Genomic DNA, 15,985 nt, shown 5'->3' with positions numbered 1-15,985 from the left:
CTGACTCATAACCTCTTACCTTTTATTTGCTATGAAAAATAAATTACAGTTTTTTAATAATATTAAACAAAATAATCATCCTTCTATTGAAACCTATTGTGTATTGTGAATACTACAAAGATTAATCTGACATTGGTCCTTTCATTAAAGATCTTATGGTTTAATAGGGAAAATAGGACATATGCACAAATAATTAAAATTCAACTTAGAAATTATTTCACAGTTATAATATTTCAAAGGAGATTACTAACATAGAAAACACTTCATTAAATAGAAGTAGATTTTTTGCAATAAATTTTCTACTGAAAGAAAATTTTTAATTTGAGGAGAATGAAAAGGTAGATAGAAACTTCCAATGTTTCTCAACGGATCTCATGCTTACTTCAGTTTTCTTTTCATTTGCATGGTTCTGATTCTCTGTTATGTCTAACATCACTTAAAAATTTGCATATCTTTGCTTTCCTTTGATGTGGTTTATCACTAATACTATGTGTAGCAGCCGTTATTATGGTCTTTATCAGCAGCATATAATAGAGAATATTGAAGGAGAGAGATTCTAAAACTTGAAAAGTAGTATAGGATGGTAATTAAGATGAAGAAGCAATAGGGCTGAGTTAAGCATTTTGGCTGTGAAGTCAGGCGGTTGGGTTTTAAACCCTAGTGAACAGTACTAGGACAGTTGATCAAGCAGTTTGAAACCTTTCCTTCTGTGGAACCCTGTTCTCTACCAGTTGTGCAGTCTCCATATGACTGCCAGTCTCCATAGTAGGTAACTCATACTTTCTCCCCAACTACATCTTGCTTACTCTAAGAAGAGGAATGAAAGGAAGCTACCTGTATATCTAGGCTTCTTTCCTACTCCCTCTGAAAGACAAAGTAGGTCAAAGATAACTGTCCACACTATAGAAACATATCAGTCTAATTCTGTGTAATGGCAGTCTAAGGAAACCATGTATTGGATGTTGTTGTCATGGGCTCAAGCCCCCAAATTCTGCAGACCATCAATTTATTTAAATAAGTCCATAATTGGCAGAGAAAGGTCAGTAACACTTTGAGTTTTTACCATTAGAACGACAGACCAAAGCCTCACTTCTCTCTCCAGCCATAAAGGACAATTGAGCAAGCAAGACCTCTTGAAACATGTGGAGTGCAAGCTCTGACTGCTGCTGAAAGTCATCCTCGGAGTCATAGATGACACCATCTTCATATGTGGGGATGGTCACATCATTACCTTGGAGTATTTGACAAACATTGCCCTACATGTTCACCCATTCAGAATCATGTAAGCACCGCTTGAGTAAGTGGGGGCACTGCTAGCTCTTCTATCAACTGATTTTATATGACTTGGTTTCTTAGAGAGCCAGCCCCTCAGCAAGTAGGTTTATAAGGCACTGTGACTATTGGACTGATATACATATATGCATGTGTATTCACAAACACATATGTATACAGAATATATACATACCAGGCTCTGTTTCTAGGCTGACTACATGTTCCCTTGATCTGACTGTGTCTCCTATTAGTTTCCATTTCAGCAGTTCTTAAATTCAATAGGTTTGAATTCTCACATCTCTGCATAAGAAACCTTGTTTTTCTGGGGTAGAATAATTTTTATTGAGTAGCTAATTATGGTTACTTGATGCGTAATCCCACGTAACAGGCATGACTAGCTTTGGAGGTATTATCTTCACTTTATATGAGAAAACCTAGGTTCAGAGAGATTTTGTCCCTCGAGACTGTACAACTGGTAGAGAACACAAGGTACTTTCAGTCTGGGTCGGCCTCCCCTTGAATGCTCCTTCCAGTTTACGCTCCTAAGGATGCCTCTTGGGAGACACGGTTTTTTGGGTTTTCTTTTTTTTGTTTTTTTTTTGTTTTTTTTTTGTTTTTTTTTTTTTGTTTTTTTTGAGACGGAGTCTCGCTCTGTTCCCCTGGCTGGAGTGCAGTGGCACTATCTCGGCTTACTGCAAGCTCTGCCTCCCAGGTTCATGCCATTCTCCTGCCTCAGCCTCCTGAGTAGCTGGGACTACAGGCGCCCGCTACCATGCCAGGCTAATTTTTGTATTTTTAGTAGAGATGGGGTTTCACCATGGTCTCGATCTCCTGACCTCATGATCTGCCCGCCTCGGCCCACAGTTTGTTTTAAAACATATTATCAGCACACAATTACTTTTTCTTGAATATTGTATCCTAAGTAACATAGGTAAGAGGAAAAAGAAGTGGGCGTAATAATTGCCTTGAAGAAACTTAAAACTTATTTGGGCAAACAAGAATCAAGAATATGGCAGAAATTTAGAGAAGAAATTGACTGCTAAACTGTGGTTCGAACTGAGCTTAATAGGAGTTCATAGAAGAGAGAGGTCCAGGTCAGCGAAAGAGATCAAGGGGCAGCTTTCAAGGCTGCAGTTATCATTAGTAGTTGTATTAGACTAGTATTACTAGTCAGCCTAGTAATTGGCTGTCTATGATAGAAAATTCTTCAACTTTTGATCCCATCACTATGAACAGAAACAATGTATACAGCCATTAGTGTCATGTACAATGATTATTTTTTATAATTTGTTTCCAATTATGGTTGCATAATTAATGGACACACATGTGTGAGATGCATAAGATGATAATAAAACCTAAACCACTTGAAAAGATACTAGCCATCTGATTGTCTCAGTTGCTTCACATTGAGTCAGTTTCTCTACCTTGTGCTCAGTGGTGTTTGTTCTAAAGCAAGTGAAGACAAATTTCCCCTTGAAGCTGAGGGTAGCTTCTGACTACGGGAAGGGAAGTACCTGGTAAGCAGTTTTCAAATGCTCGAGAGGTGACAGAGGTGACATTGATAAACTTCCTCCCCCATTAAAGACTACTGTCCCAAGAAGGCCAGTTGCATTGCTGGTCTGGGACTTCTCAGACTTCACTGAAGTGAGCTGGAGACATGGGATGAGTTGGGGCAGTCTTGTCCTAGCCAGGCTTTTCCCTTGCCCTTTAGTTCTTTCTTCAGCACCAGCTACCAGGGGATGCTCCTTGACAGGGTAGGGTCGATCCAGAGTTGGAAAGACACTGGTTCCTTGCTACTCCCTTGCCTATTGGTAACCAAGCTGGAGGAACTTAATCATGTGTTCTCCTTAAGAGAATATTTAGCAATAGCAGGTCCTTTGGTTCCCAAACCACACTCAGGATTGACAAGACCAAATCCTTTGGTCAAAAATTAGGGAGCAAAGTTTGGTCCTAAAGGCCTCTGAGTATCTCTGCCTCCAGCCCTTCATGGCGTGGAAGCTCAATTCCTCACAGCTTTCCTCTTTCCTCTAGGTTAGAATAAGCCAATTTACAGTTCATTTTGGCACATTTCACTAAACAGTCTGTGCGGGTTTGAGTAACCTGAACCTATGATTGCGCACATTAAGTTTCCATCAAAGTTATTAGAAGGTAACCTTTTCATCTTACATTTTAAATTAGCATATAACATGGATGAACTGGATGACATTATGCTAAGTGAAATAAACCAGACACAGAAAGACAAATACTGCATAATCTCACTTATATGTGGAATCTAAAAGAGTCAAACTCATAGAAACAGAGTAGAAGGGAAGTTACCAGGAGCCAGGGAGTTGGAGAAATGGGGAGATGTTGGCCAAAGGATGCAGACTTGCAGTTATAAGCCAGTAAGTTCTGGACACTGAATGTACAGCATCGTTACTGTAGATAATAATAACGTATTGCATATTTAAAATTTGCTAAGTGATTAGATCTTAAATATTCTTAAGATCATACACAAAAGGGTAACTATGTGAGGTGATGAATATGTTAAATAGCTTTATTGTAGTAATCATTTTGCAATATATACATATATCAAAACATCATGTTGTACACCTTTAATAGATGCACTTTTTGTCAATTATACCTCAATAAAACTAAGAAAAGGATAGTAACTAGCATATAAACAAAAAGAAAAGTGAAGCCGTGTTTTATATAATGTTTTTATATTTATAAAATCTACTAAGCCTCTTTTGTTCTTTATTTCCCAGAGAGGGAAAAAGACTGTGAATATAAATATTAAAAAAGATAACTTCCTCTCCTAAATGTATACTTTCCACACAATAACCCAACTTTAGCTTGATGCAGGCAACTGAATCAGTATGGCTGTTTAATAACCATATTTAATTTTGATAAAAATCATAGTCTTTTTAACATTGAGTCTGTCACCTGGTATACATTTACCTGACAATTTTATGTAAGTTTAGTTCACATGTAACCCTGTGAGAGAAGGAGCAGCAGGAATGAAAGAAAAACTGAACTATACGGTGTATAGGGAGGGGATTGGGGTCTGGGGAGACTCTTCCTTCTTCTGTTTAAATGTTTATCTTTGTGACAGGAAGGAGATGCAGGTATTATGAATGTGTCTGTGTGTGGGCACGATAGTAAGCAAGCGTTCTTCCCTTTCCCTTTCCCCAGGGCTGGGCTCTGTGAGTAATGTGGAGAGGTGGAAATCAAGCAGGAAGACACCAAATCCTGCTCTACATCTGAAGCTGCTACTTTCTGATTTCCTAGCAAAAGAGAGTTAACATTCATAATTCTACAGTATCTACTGTAAATATCTATTCTTATTTTTCCCTGAATGTAGTGCTAATGAAAGTGAAGACCAATCATCAAGGGTGAATTATTTAATACAATAATGTTTTAATAGCTGGGAAGAGACACAAATAGTGGAGATGCCTGTGGCTAATGGATTTCCCTGATAGGAGATAAAAGGCTGATTACACAGCAGAGCAAGTGAAGAACTGGTGCATTAATGACAATTTACAGGTCAGCTCACTTACAGGAGTGATTTAAAATGCACCATCTGTTTTCTAACTGTAGGTTGATAACTGTAATTCTACAGACAGTCAACATCTCTTCATCAAGAATTGTTACCTATTTGTCTTTCTGAGTCTGGTTAGTTTGCCCCATATTATTTTACCAAGTGGACCCCCAGATTATTTCCAGATGAAATAGTTTCTAGATTGAATGGGTTGATAACATCCAATCCTGCTTCCACTCAGTGTCTCTCTGCCCAGTTAGAGAATTAAGCCCTGATGTCCTAGGGCATCCATTGTGTGTATTGAACTAACTTCTCCCTAATGCATCTGCCCTGGCACTAGTTATGTACCATCCTTGGGAGAGTCAAGAAACTAGTCCCTCCAATCATTTTCTGTGTTCTGTGGTTTGCCCCTCCCCCTCCCCCTCCCCTTCCCCCTCCCCTCATCCTCCTCCTCCCATCCCTCCCCCTGTCTTTCACATAGGCACAAAAAGAGGAGTCCAGCTTTGATTTTCACTTATGTCCCCTTTCCCTGTTTCACACTGTACTACCTAAAACTAATGTGTAGTAGAGTGTAACGAGTTAAGTGTGAGGGCTTTGGAGCTACACTTGTGGGTTTAGATTCTGTCTGTCACTTTCTAGCTGTGGTGACCTTGTCCAGGTTGTTTAACTGTTCTGTGCCACTGTTGCCTCTTGTGAAAATGAGGGTAATAATAAAACCAACATCAAGGGGTTGCTGTGAGAATTAAATTATTCCACATGCAGTAAGCATTTAAAGCAGTGTCTGCCTCTCAAAAGAAGACATACAAGTGGCCAACAAATACAGTTTAAAAAAAAGCTCAACATCACTAATCATCAGAGAAACGCAAATCAAAACCACAATGAGACACCACCTCACACCGGTCAGAATGGCTATTATTAAAAAGTGAAAAAACAACAGATACTGGAGAGACTACAGAAAAAAGAGAACACTGACGCACTATTAGTGTGAATATAAATTAGTTCAGTGTCTGTGGAAAGCAGTTTTGGAGATTCCTCAGAGAAGTTAGAACTACCATTCAACCCAGCAATCTCATTACTGCATATATATCCAAAGCAAAATAAATCATGTTATCAAAAAGATACATACACTCACATGTTTATCATTGCAGTATTCAAAATAACAAAGACATGGAATCAACCTAGGTGATTAGATAAAGAAAATGTGGTACATATACATCCATGGAATACTACACAGCCATAAAAAAGAACAAAATCACATCCTTTGCAGCAACATGGATACAGCTAGAGCCCATTATCCTAAGCAAATTAACACAGGAACTGAAAACAAAATACTACATTGTTCTCACTTAGAAGTGGGAGCTTGGATATTGGGTACTCAGGGACATAAAGATGGCAACAAGAGACACCAGGGACTAATAGAGTGGGGAGGGAGGAAGGGGGCAAGGTTTGAAAAACTAACTGTTTGGTACTATGATCACTATCTGGGTTATGGGATAGTCTATATCCCAAACTTCAGCATCACTCAATATACCCATGTAACAAACCTGCACGTGTACCCCTTGAATCTAAAGGAAAAGTTGAAATTATTTAAAAATAAAACAAAGCAGTGTCTGGCACATGGAAGTGCATGATAAATGTTACTACTGAGATTATAGAAGACAACTGGTTGGGAGACCTGGCTGATGATCCTTTCTTGGGTCTGTGAACTAAGTAGAGGTTTGCAGCTTACCTGAATGAAGTTGGAAGAATGGAATGAAAACATTGGCAAGCTTTTTCTGCCTTCGTATTACAGTCATTCACTAATTGACACACATTCGTTGAACACCCACTATGTACTAGATTAGTGGTTCTCAAAGTGTGAACCCCCAAGTCAGCAGCAGCAGCACCACTGGGGACCTTGTTAAAAATACAAATTCTCACCACAACTCCCATCCCTCTCCCCAGGCTTTTTGAATCAGACACTGTGAGGATGGGGAAATCAATCTGTGTTTTAACAAGCCCTCCAGATGTTTCTGATGTGCTCACATTTGAGAACCACTGCCCTAGATGTAGAACGTGGTCACTCTGCTGGGCATTGGGACTGTAAATGTGAATGATATAGTGTCCCAACCTTCAGGAGCATAGATTTGTAAGCAAGAACAACCAAGGATTCCAAGAGGTGCAATTCAGATACAGAGAACAGTGGTTCACAAAAGAGAGGGTGGCCAATTCAGCATTTTGGGAGGAGGTTTTGGAAAGAATTCCTGAAGAAGTAATGTTTGAACTGAGTCTTGGAAAAAGACTCATACTTTTCCAGTTATAAGTGGGGGAAACAACATTCCAGAGACAGGATTGAGTGCATGTATACTTGGTGATGGACAGGCATGCACACCGACCTCAGCTTTTAAAAAGCAGCAGCTTGACAGGAGGGGTTTTTGTGTTTTTGTCTACTGTTGTATCTGCAGTGTCGAGAACATGCCCCTAGCTCACAAGAAGCACTAAGTAACTACTTGAATGATTGAATGCAAAGATCCTAAATTGCCACATACTAAATTTTCATGAATGATTTCTTCTCAGCATAGGATAGTAAAACAAAGAAACCAAGCTAATGGTGAGTTTCCTCCTTTAAAGTACTACATATTTCTGCAAGAAATTAGCCAAGGACTGGATTGCTTGCTTAACATGCTATATCTTAAACCATGGGTTGACAGTATGAGACATATTACTTTTAAATCTGCCACGGTACTCGGTGAAGCCCAGGGCACTTGCTTGATACAACCTTCTGAACCTGAAAACTTCACCAGCAAATTACTGCTGCTTCTCATAAACATACTGATCTTTACAATAGAAACCACAACAGGTTCCCTATTAAAATATGAAGAACCAAATACCCCAAGCAGCATATTTCCTTCTGCTTTAGTTAAAATCACCTCTGCATGCAGAATTATTGGATTTTGTGTCTCTCTAGTCCTGTCCTCACAGGCTGCGCTGTGCCAGATGCTTGCTGTTCTGTCTTCTGGATGCCAGGGCATACTTCATAGCATCAGAAACTTCCCCAGGGGTCCTCTGCATCTTCATACTGACCACAGTGACAGGTCTGGTGGCCAATTCAAAAGAAAGGACTTATGCCAAATTAGACTCCAGTACTGAGGTTTCCTTCCTTTCAGAGCCACTTCTAAGGGAGCCATCCTGAGGGATTTTGTCCCCAGCATCCCTGCCATACCTCATCTGGCTTCGTGTACCCAGTTAATTACATCCCTGAGTAGCTTGCTCTGATCTCTGATCTGACAGAGCCTCAGAGGAAGGCTGCTGTAACCTGTGTTTCCAATCAAGTGGATCAGAAAAGGGACCATAGAGATCATGGACAACCTCCTCAATCCATAGCCTTGTTCCACTGTCTTCTAAGAACATGCGGTTTCCAAACGTTGAATATGCCAGTGGTCTGATACGCGAAGGATGGAGACATTATAAATACATAATATTTTTTAAAACCCAAGTTGAAATGGGTTTTTCTTTATTTTGGGGTGCTTAAAGAGAGAATATTGCTTTGAAATGGTTATTCATTTAAAAAATTTAAAAACCTAATAATTAAAGTTGAGATAGAAAGAGGAGCCAGGGATATGTGAGATCACTGAAGCGATTTCAGGCAGGAAATGTCGCCTTTTACATGAAGATTATAGCTTAATTTTGCTACCTCTCTCCAAGTTCTGTAAACCTTAGGAATAGAGCATTGAGCTGGACCTTCTTGAACTTGAAAACTTTGTTCTTTAAAGTTTTTTTTTCTATTCATCCAGTGCCTCAATTTCTCTGTAGAATATATTTTTTCTTTATATCAGTCCTTGCTCCAGGAATATCCTTAGGGTTAATATTTGTGGAGAGAATGTATTTGTTAAGCACCTTGTGCTTCAGAGACATAGTTGCTTTAAAATAGAGCTGAATTATTAGCTTTTAATATTTTGGTTTTGCATAAAAAGAAACATCTAATAGCCGTGCGACATTTAACACACCAGGAATCCTGTTTGTTGTTTACCAGTTTCACTTTTTCTGTTTGTCTCTCTTCGTTTTAGTTTATATTTGTTGTGGAGAAAAAGGGCTAGAGACCACCAATTTTTATGGGTTAAATAAACAGCCAGTGGTCAGTGTTGAAGCTGGTTTTCAGTGAACACAGGGCCCGTGATGGGCCAGACATATGTTCTTGGCATTTTGAGTGCATGCAGACTGGGGCTGAAGCTGGGGGACAGAATTTTATATAATATGTCAGAGTGGAGAGGAGATTTTGGTAAACCATTCATGCAAAAATCAGTGAAAACACTGCTCCCACACCACTTCATTCAGAGCTATTGACTTCAAGTAGCTAAAAGTTTGATTTCTTCTATTGGACATTCTGTACCCTCAGTCATCACTACTTCCGTATCCTTTCACAAAAATTATTTTCCAAAAGATATTTCCAAGGGTAACTAAACTTAGGTAAATATGAAAATTTAGGTTTAGTCTGCAGGGGAAAGGCGAAAAGTAAGTTCCAAGGGCCAATTATCGATGGTTTGGTAAATCTGGTTGCAAAATGAACCTGTGAAAGAGAAAAACATCTATTGTTTGTCCAGAGAAGTTTGAAAAACAGAGGAGGTTTTGACCAACACTAAAAAGTTCATGGGAAGACTTAGCAATTCTTAGTGATGGGGGCTGACATGAGTGTGTTACTGTGTGTGTAGATAAGCACTCTTGTGCTGCAGGGAATAGCATCTTCATGAACCTGAGACTGTAATTGTTAGCAAAGAAAGAATCAAAAAATTAGGAAGAAGAAAAATAGGAATTATAAACAGTGTTAAAGCATACAAATTTAGGGGAGCTATATTGAAATTTTAAGTTGAAAAATAAGTTATGTTTCAGGACTTCCCATTTGCTAGACCTCGTATAAGAAAAACTTCTACGGGATCTGAGATTCATTATCTTTGTTTTGAAGGAGTCGGAAAGTTAGAAACTATTTCATTTGCATAAATAAAAATGTTATCTTGATAAGGGAATGAGACATTTATTTTAGATGTCTACAGACAGGTGAAATAAAAATCACATAAACTGTAACTGTTGATGAAATATCATGCCATATGATTATAGACTGTATGAACACAGAATGACTTTACTAAAATAATAAGCAATTTACGTTGATTGCAAATCAATATTTTTCTCAATCTTAGTCTCCCAATAAAAGTTATATTTTAAAATACTTAACAGTTTTTTGTGTTGAATTTAGAAAATTAGAGGTAACTTCACTTATTCTTTGTAGATAGCTACCAAATTTTTGGTGCACCTGAGAGAATCTATTTATTGCATTATTTATAAACACTAATGCTTGATAACTGATTCAAAGTAATTCTAACTCCTAGTTTCTTGTTTTACAGCTTGGTTCATCTTCTTCTGTGCCTTTCACATCTATTTTTTCTCAGCTTTTTATGACTGTTGTGGTTCCTCTCATCATTGGACAGGTAAGGCCTCCAATTCTATCTGATCTTTTCTTTACAGATCAAATTGTGAAATCTTACATAATGTCAGAGCAGTTGAGAGAAAGGATATTCAGAGGGAGAAGATAAATGAAAATATGAGACTGAAAACAGAAGTTTCATCAATCACAGTATTCTCATCTTTTTTATTTTTTAAATTAATACTAATCTGCTTTGCAGTTAGCTGTATACAGGGACCCCTGCTAGCTATATATAGGGACTTCTACACAGAGTCTTGATTTTTTTAAAATTTATTATCTCCTCTTTGTAGCTGTGTAGCTACCTTGAAAGCATCTAGCAAGTCTTTAACCTTATTCTGCAACTTTTGATAAGGTCTCCATGTTTATGACCATCGTTGGGAACAAGCATCTGTCTTTGGTTGGCGACAGACTCCTCCAACAGCAGTTATATTTGTGACCATGTAATTGATAAACAGTTTAATACTATTATCTCTTAAAGTTTATCTTAGAATATTTAGGGTTTACTTTGTCATTCTTATTCAATTGGACTAATAAAAATTCCATTGTAACTTCTTATAACAAGTTAGTAGTAAGCATATAAGCACACAAATTTTAAAACAAGTGCATTTTTTTGGTGGTTGTTTTTTGTTTTCTGTAAAATCATAGGATGCCACAGTATTGGAGTATAGAATTTAATGCACAACTAAAGTGAACAAGTCTTAGGAAAGCAGTACATTAAGAGCAACTAGATTCTAGACTTATTTCTGCCTTTTATTTGCTGTGTTATTATGGGCGAGTTATTTAATCTCCCTAGCTCCAGGTTCATAATTTATTAAATATTATGACAATAATATCCATCGTAAAGGGCTGTTGTAAAGATTAAATGAAATATGCATGCCTGTAAAGTTATTGGCATAGAACCTAACACAGGTAAGTGCTCTGTAGCTTCTAATATCATAATCATTATTTCCAAATTCCCTGAAAATACTAAACAGGCAGCAAGTATTTGAAATATTGAATATAAAAAATGTATGCATAGGCTGGGCATAGTGGCTCACGCCTATAATCCCAGCACTTTGCAAGACAGAGGTGGGCAGATCACCTGTGGTCAGGAGTTCATGACCAACCTGGGCAATGTGATGAAACCCTATTTCTACTAAAAGATACAAAAAAATTAGCTGGGTATGGTAGTGGGTACCTGTCGAGGTTGACGCAGGAGAATCGCTTGAACCTGGGAGGCAGAAGTTGCCCTCCAGCCTGGGCAACAGAGCGAGACTCTGTCTCAAAAAAAAAAAAAAAAGACAAGAAATGTATGCATAGACATGTAATATTTACATGCTGTCTTAGGTCAGGTTCTCTGGGCAACAGACTCAAAGACAGAGGTTTTTAGGCAGGAAGTTTACGAGGGTGTACCCTTGGGAGCAATAGAGTGAATAAAGTAGGATGGAGCTGATGCAGTCCCAGCAAAGGTCTCAGTAGATCCCATGGGGAACTCTGGAGCTGGAATGACCCCTCAGAGTTGTCCTACCTTAAGGCAAGAGCACCTGGTCTTTATACTCTTACACTGACCAGTCATTAGATACTGGCTTCCCTCCTACCCTCCATGAGGGCTGTGACCTTGGGTGAGTCTGCTCTCTTAGGCTGAGGGCAAGTCCCAAAGAGGAACTCCGCTGACATATTTTACTCACCCAACACTCCCTGCTGCTGTGGGTATAAGCACCTCATTCCTGAAGAGAAGGATCTGGGTGGTGCTCCACAGCATCCACAACACATGTGCTAATTTTTTCTAAATTTTATACTTAGAAAAGGGACTAAATTTAGCATAAAATGGGGGAGTTAAAAGTGCTTTAAGAATAGCATTTAATTAAATATAAAATGATACTTAAAAAATACTTCTCCCACAGTGCTGATCACATAACAGAGATTCTGAATGAATGTTACATCCCTGCCTACCTCTCTGACCTCTGCCACATTTCCCACTTCCAGCCTCCCTGGCTTTTCTCAGTTCCTGCTCATTCTTTCTGTTTAGGGTGTCTTTCTGCCTACCCTCCCACCTCAACCTGTTTCTCATTTGACTCTTTAATGAAGCCGCCTTTGAACCATATAGCTGGTATTTCCCTGGTTATTCTTCATTGCAACACCGTGTTTGATTTTTCTTGACCTTTCTCACAAAATATACTTATGTTTAGTTTGCTTGTTAACAGTTTGTCTCTGCCATTCAACTATCAGTTTCTTGAGTACTGGAGCCATATTTGTTTTGTTTATCATTACATTCCCAGACCATAGGTACCCAATAAATATGTGCTGAAAGAGTGAGTGAAATAATGAACAAGCCAGAGTTCTATCATCAGTAAGGGATATGCTTTGTTGTATAGAGGTATAACTGAATCTACCTGTACTTCTCATCTCCACACAGTTTAAGCTGTGGATTTATATTAGTTTATATTCATACGTATTTTCTTTGTTCTGAAAATAATTCCATCTAATAATTTAAAGCTCATATATTCTTCTCATAGTAGATCTTGGAAATTCCCCTATTAATAATAAATGCTTGGCTTAAAACATACAGACAAAATATCTGTATATAGGTTACTTAATTTTGTATGTATAGGGTTATATAATGTATGTAATTTTAAAACATTTATCCTGAAGGAATGATGAATTGTTAGATGGCTCATTCTTCATGTACTCAGTAGTAAATAGCAAAGTATTCAGTAAATTATAAAGTAATAATGGTAGTCAAAAGGTAGTATAGGTAGCTTTTTGTTTTCTCTTAAGTGTTCTAGATACCACAGTTCTTTGATGGCTCTTTTCAAGGAGAAAACCTATATGCTTGCATCTACCTGCCCCTCCTCTTGTATTCTGGTCTTAGGAATTAACAGTCACCACCCTGTCTCCACATCTAGAAACCACCAATCAGCCTTGCCTCCTCCCTCTCCTTACAGCCATACTCCTTTACCTCCCGGCAGTCATTTCATCCTACCATTTCTGCCTCAGAAATCTTTCACACCTGGCCCCTGCAGCCCTGGTCACACTGCTGGAGAGGATGGCACACCATCATCTCTTGTCTAAATTATTGCACCTCCTAAACCTGTCTCTCTGCTGTGAGTCTCTTCCAATTCCCATCTAATGTCTTTACTCCCTCCAGAGTAGTCCTAAAACACAAATCAATTCACATTATTCCTCTCCTTAAAAACATCCCCGTGCCTCCCTGTTGCCAATTCCTTGCATGGCCCCAAAGCCCTTCACAGTCTGGCCCAACCTGCTTCTCCAGTGCCACTTCTCACCAGTCCTCTCCTTAGGGCTCTGCTTTTCCCATGCTGCATACTCATCATCCTTCACCTGACCATGGCCCTTCACTGCTCTATGCCTTCGACTGTATTGCCAGCAAACTCCTACTCATTGTTGAAGACTTGGTACAGAGGTGCCCTCCAATGTGACGCCTGCCTGCTCTGACCTAGACTGACCTCGATTAAATTCCACATCTCCCATAGTACTTGATTCATAATATTTATCAGGAAATAATATAATTTATCGATGAGCTTCCTAAAAGCAGAGACTATATCTTCTTAATTTTCCTACCTCCTTGCTTATAGTAACTCTCAGTATATATGTATGTACTTAATCTGTAATTTCATCCTAAGTAGTGGTCTCCATAGGTTAGTATTTATAGGTATACTTAATAACATATTCAAGAGTAGGGTGTAAGATGTGTAAAAAGATTGACTGAAGAGAAATTTGAATTTATCTTCAGGGAGCCCCTAGCAGTAATTTTCCCTAGGTTGCCATTTGTTCAGGATATTTTTAGGTCTATATATAGTAGGTACTCAATAACAATGACTTACTTCTTTCCTAGTCATCACCTGAAAAACATATCTGAAAAAAAAAAAAAAAGTATATCTTTTTTAAGGACACTAGTTCAAGAAAAAATAAATTTTTCAAAATTTTATGTTAAAGAAAAGCCATATTTCTAACACCTCCTTTGACTTTAGTCTTTGGATGAACTGTGCTGTAACTGGCCCACAGGTACATTAACATAAACGATAGAGCCACACGTCTGAGTAGACGTTATCATATAAGTGCTGCTGCATGATCCTCAGGTCCTCCAGTACCATGGAAAAGGGGGAACATTCCACAGGCAGGAGTGCCCAGGGCAGGCAGTGTCACCTCAGCCACCTCCTCCTACAGTCACAGCCTCACAAGGTCATCTCTGCCTGCAGTGGTATAGATTGTGTGGTACACAACAATGCTGCATTTCAAAGAAGTGCGCCCACCTTATAGGCATCATAGGTTTGAATATTTATTATTAAAATTGTTCTGGCAGGAGGAAATAAAGTATATTAAAGAAGGGATTTTTGTAATACACACAAAAGTGCTATAGCAGGCCTGTTGGACCTTGATGATCAATCTCAGGCAGCCCACTTCATAGCCACCATACCTGTCCTCACCTACTAAGCTCACATACTCTATTCAGTAATTCTTTAGTCTCACCAAGACCCCAGATTAACTGACCTTTCAGTCACCATCCTCATGACTGTACTTCCCTTCTTACTCAGCTTTGATTCCTTAGTCTGCCATTATAATCCCTCCTTGGCAAATATTGTCAGCTCCTTCACCCTTTCTCCCTTTGATGTAGTTGCTCAAAAAGCCCCAACCCTGGTTAAAGCCAACTCTGCCTAGTCCACACGTGCAATGGAGCTGCTCAGATTCCATGGCCTGTCATTCACCTCACTCCCTGGCAGAGCTCTCAGCTTCTTCACCTCTCCATTTTACCTACTTCACAAAGGCCCAACCCTGCTTCTACTGGAGCAGCTGAGCTGAGCTTTTCAGAAAGCAATACACATTGGTCTCATCTTGTGTTAAATTTGTGACGCCAAATTTAACGTGTCATCTAACACCTACCAGAAACCCTACCCTACTTCCTTATAATGTTCCTTTTTCTATTCTTCAAAGGGATTGTTACCTTATCCTCTATCTTCAAGTCCCTTTTACCTCCCCAACAGTCTCCCACTTGCCCATTATACTCATGTCTCACTGACTTTGCTTCTGTTTCTCAAACATGCCAGTCTTGTTCCTGCCTTAGAACCTTTGCACTGACCATTCCTTCTGCGTGAAACACCTTGCCACCTTTCACATCCTCAGAAAGACCTTTCCCCACCCTCTCCTTGGGTGGCTACCCAGTAGCAACTCAGTCACTATCATATCATTTAGTTTAAACTGTGGCTAAGTATGTATCATTATTTTGCCTCTTGTTTATTTGTTGTTTTGCTTTTTATTTCTCTCTTAAACTAGAATGTTAGTGTCATAAGAGCAGGGACCTTGTCTGCTTAGTTTAATCTCTTGATTAATCTTAATTAATCTCCTGATTAATCTCAATCTCCTCAACTGTGTGATGTAATCTTTGAGGACCCCTGTTAGCAGTACACATATGTGCTAGTTCAGAGGAATCAGGTGTACTGCATGTCAGGCTACTTTCACAACTGTAACTAGGAGTGCCGAATTATGAAAATAAACACTTGTGTGGATTGTTACATGCATCTTTTAAAATGAGGTTTTATCATTACTGGTTAAATAGAAAATGGGAACTAGAGGGAGAAGTAAAGACTAGGAAGTATGAGCTGAATATATTTTTCTTAATCTTTTATTAGTGATAAAAGCTTATCATTCAACTTGTGATTTATATTTCTGAGAGAGAATTTTATTTTTCTGTTTCCCCATACAATACTTCTTTTTGGTTTAAATCATTATTGACTGACTCT

At 38.7% G+C, this 15,985-nt stretch overlaps 1 protein-coding gene across 3 annotated transcripts in view; it reads left to right on the top strand.

The window, feature by feature from the left end:
* SLC10A7 (solute carrier family 10 member 7) overlaps nt 1–15,985 on the top strand; it is a 258,184-nt gene that overhangs the window by 197,760 nt on the left and 44,439 nt on the right. For all 3 annotated transcript variants that reach the window (XM_025385398.1, XM_025385397.1, XM_025385396.1), the window contains one exon: nt 10,168–10,251. In XM_025385398.1, coding sequence (XP_025241183.1) covers nt 10,168–10,251 — 84 coding nt within the window. The remainder of the gene's footprint in view (nt 1–10,167; nt 10,252–15,985) is intronic.

This window comes from Theropithecus gelada, chromosome 5, assembly GCF_003255815.1.
Source record: "Theropithecus gelada isolate Dixy chromosome 5, Tgel_1.0, whole genome shotgun sequence".
NCBI classification, from domain to species: Eukaryota; Metazoa; Chordata; class Mammalia; order Primates; family Cercopithecidae; genus Theropithecus; species Theropithecus gelada.
This window is presented reverse-complemented; position numbering and strand designations above follow the sequence as displayed.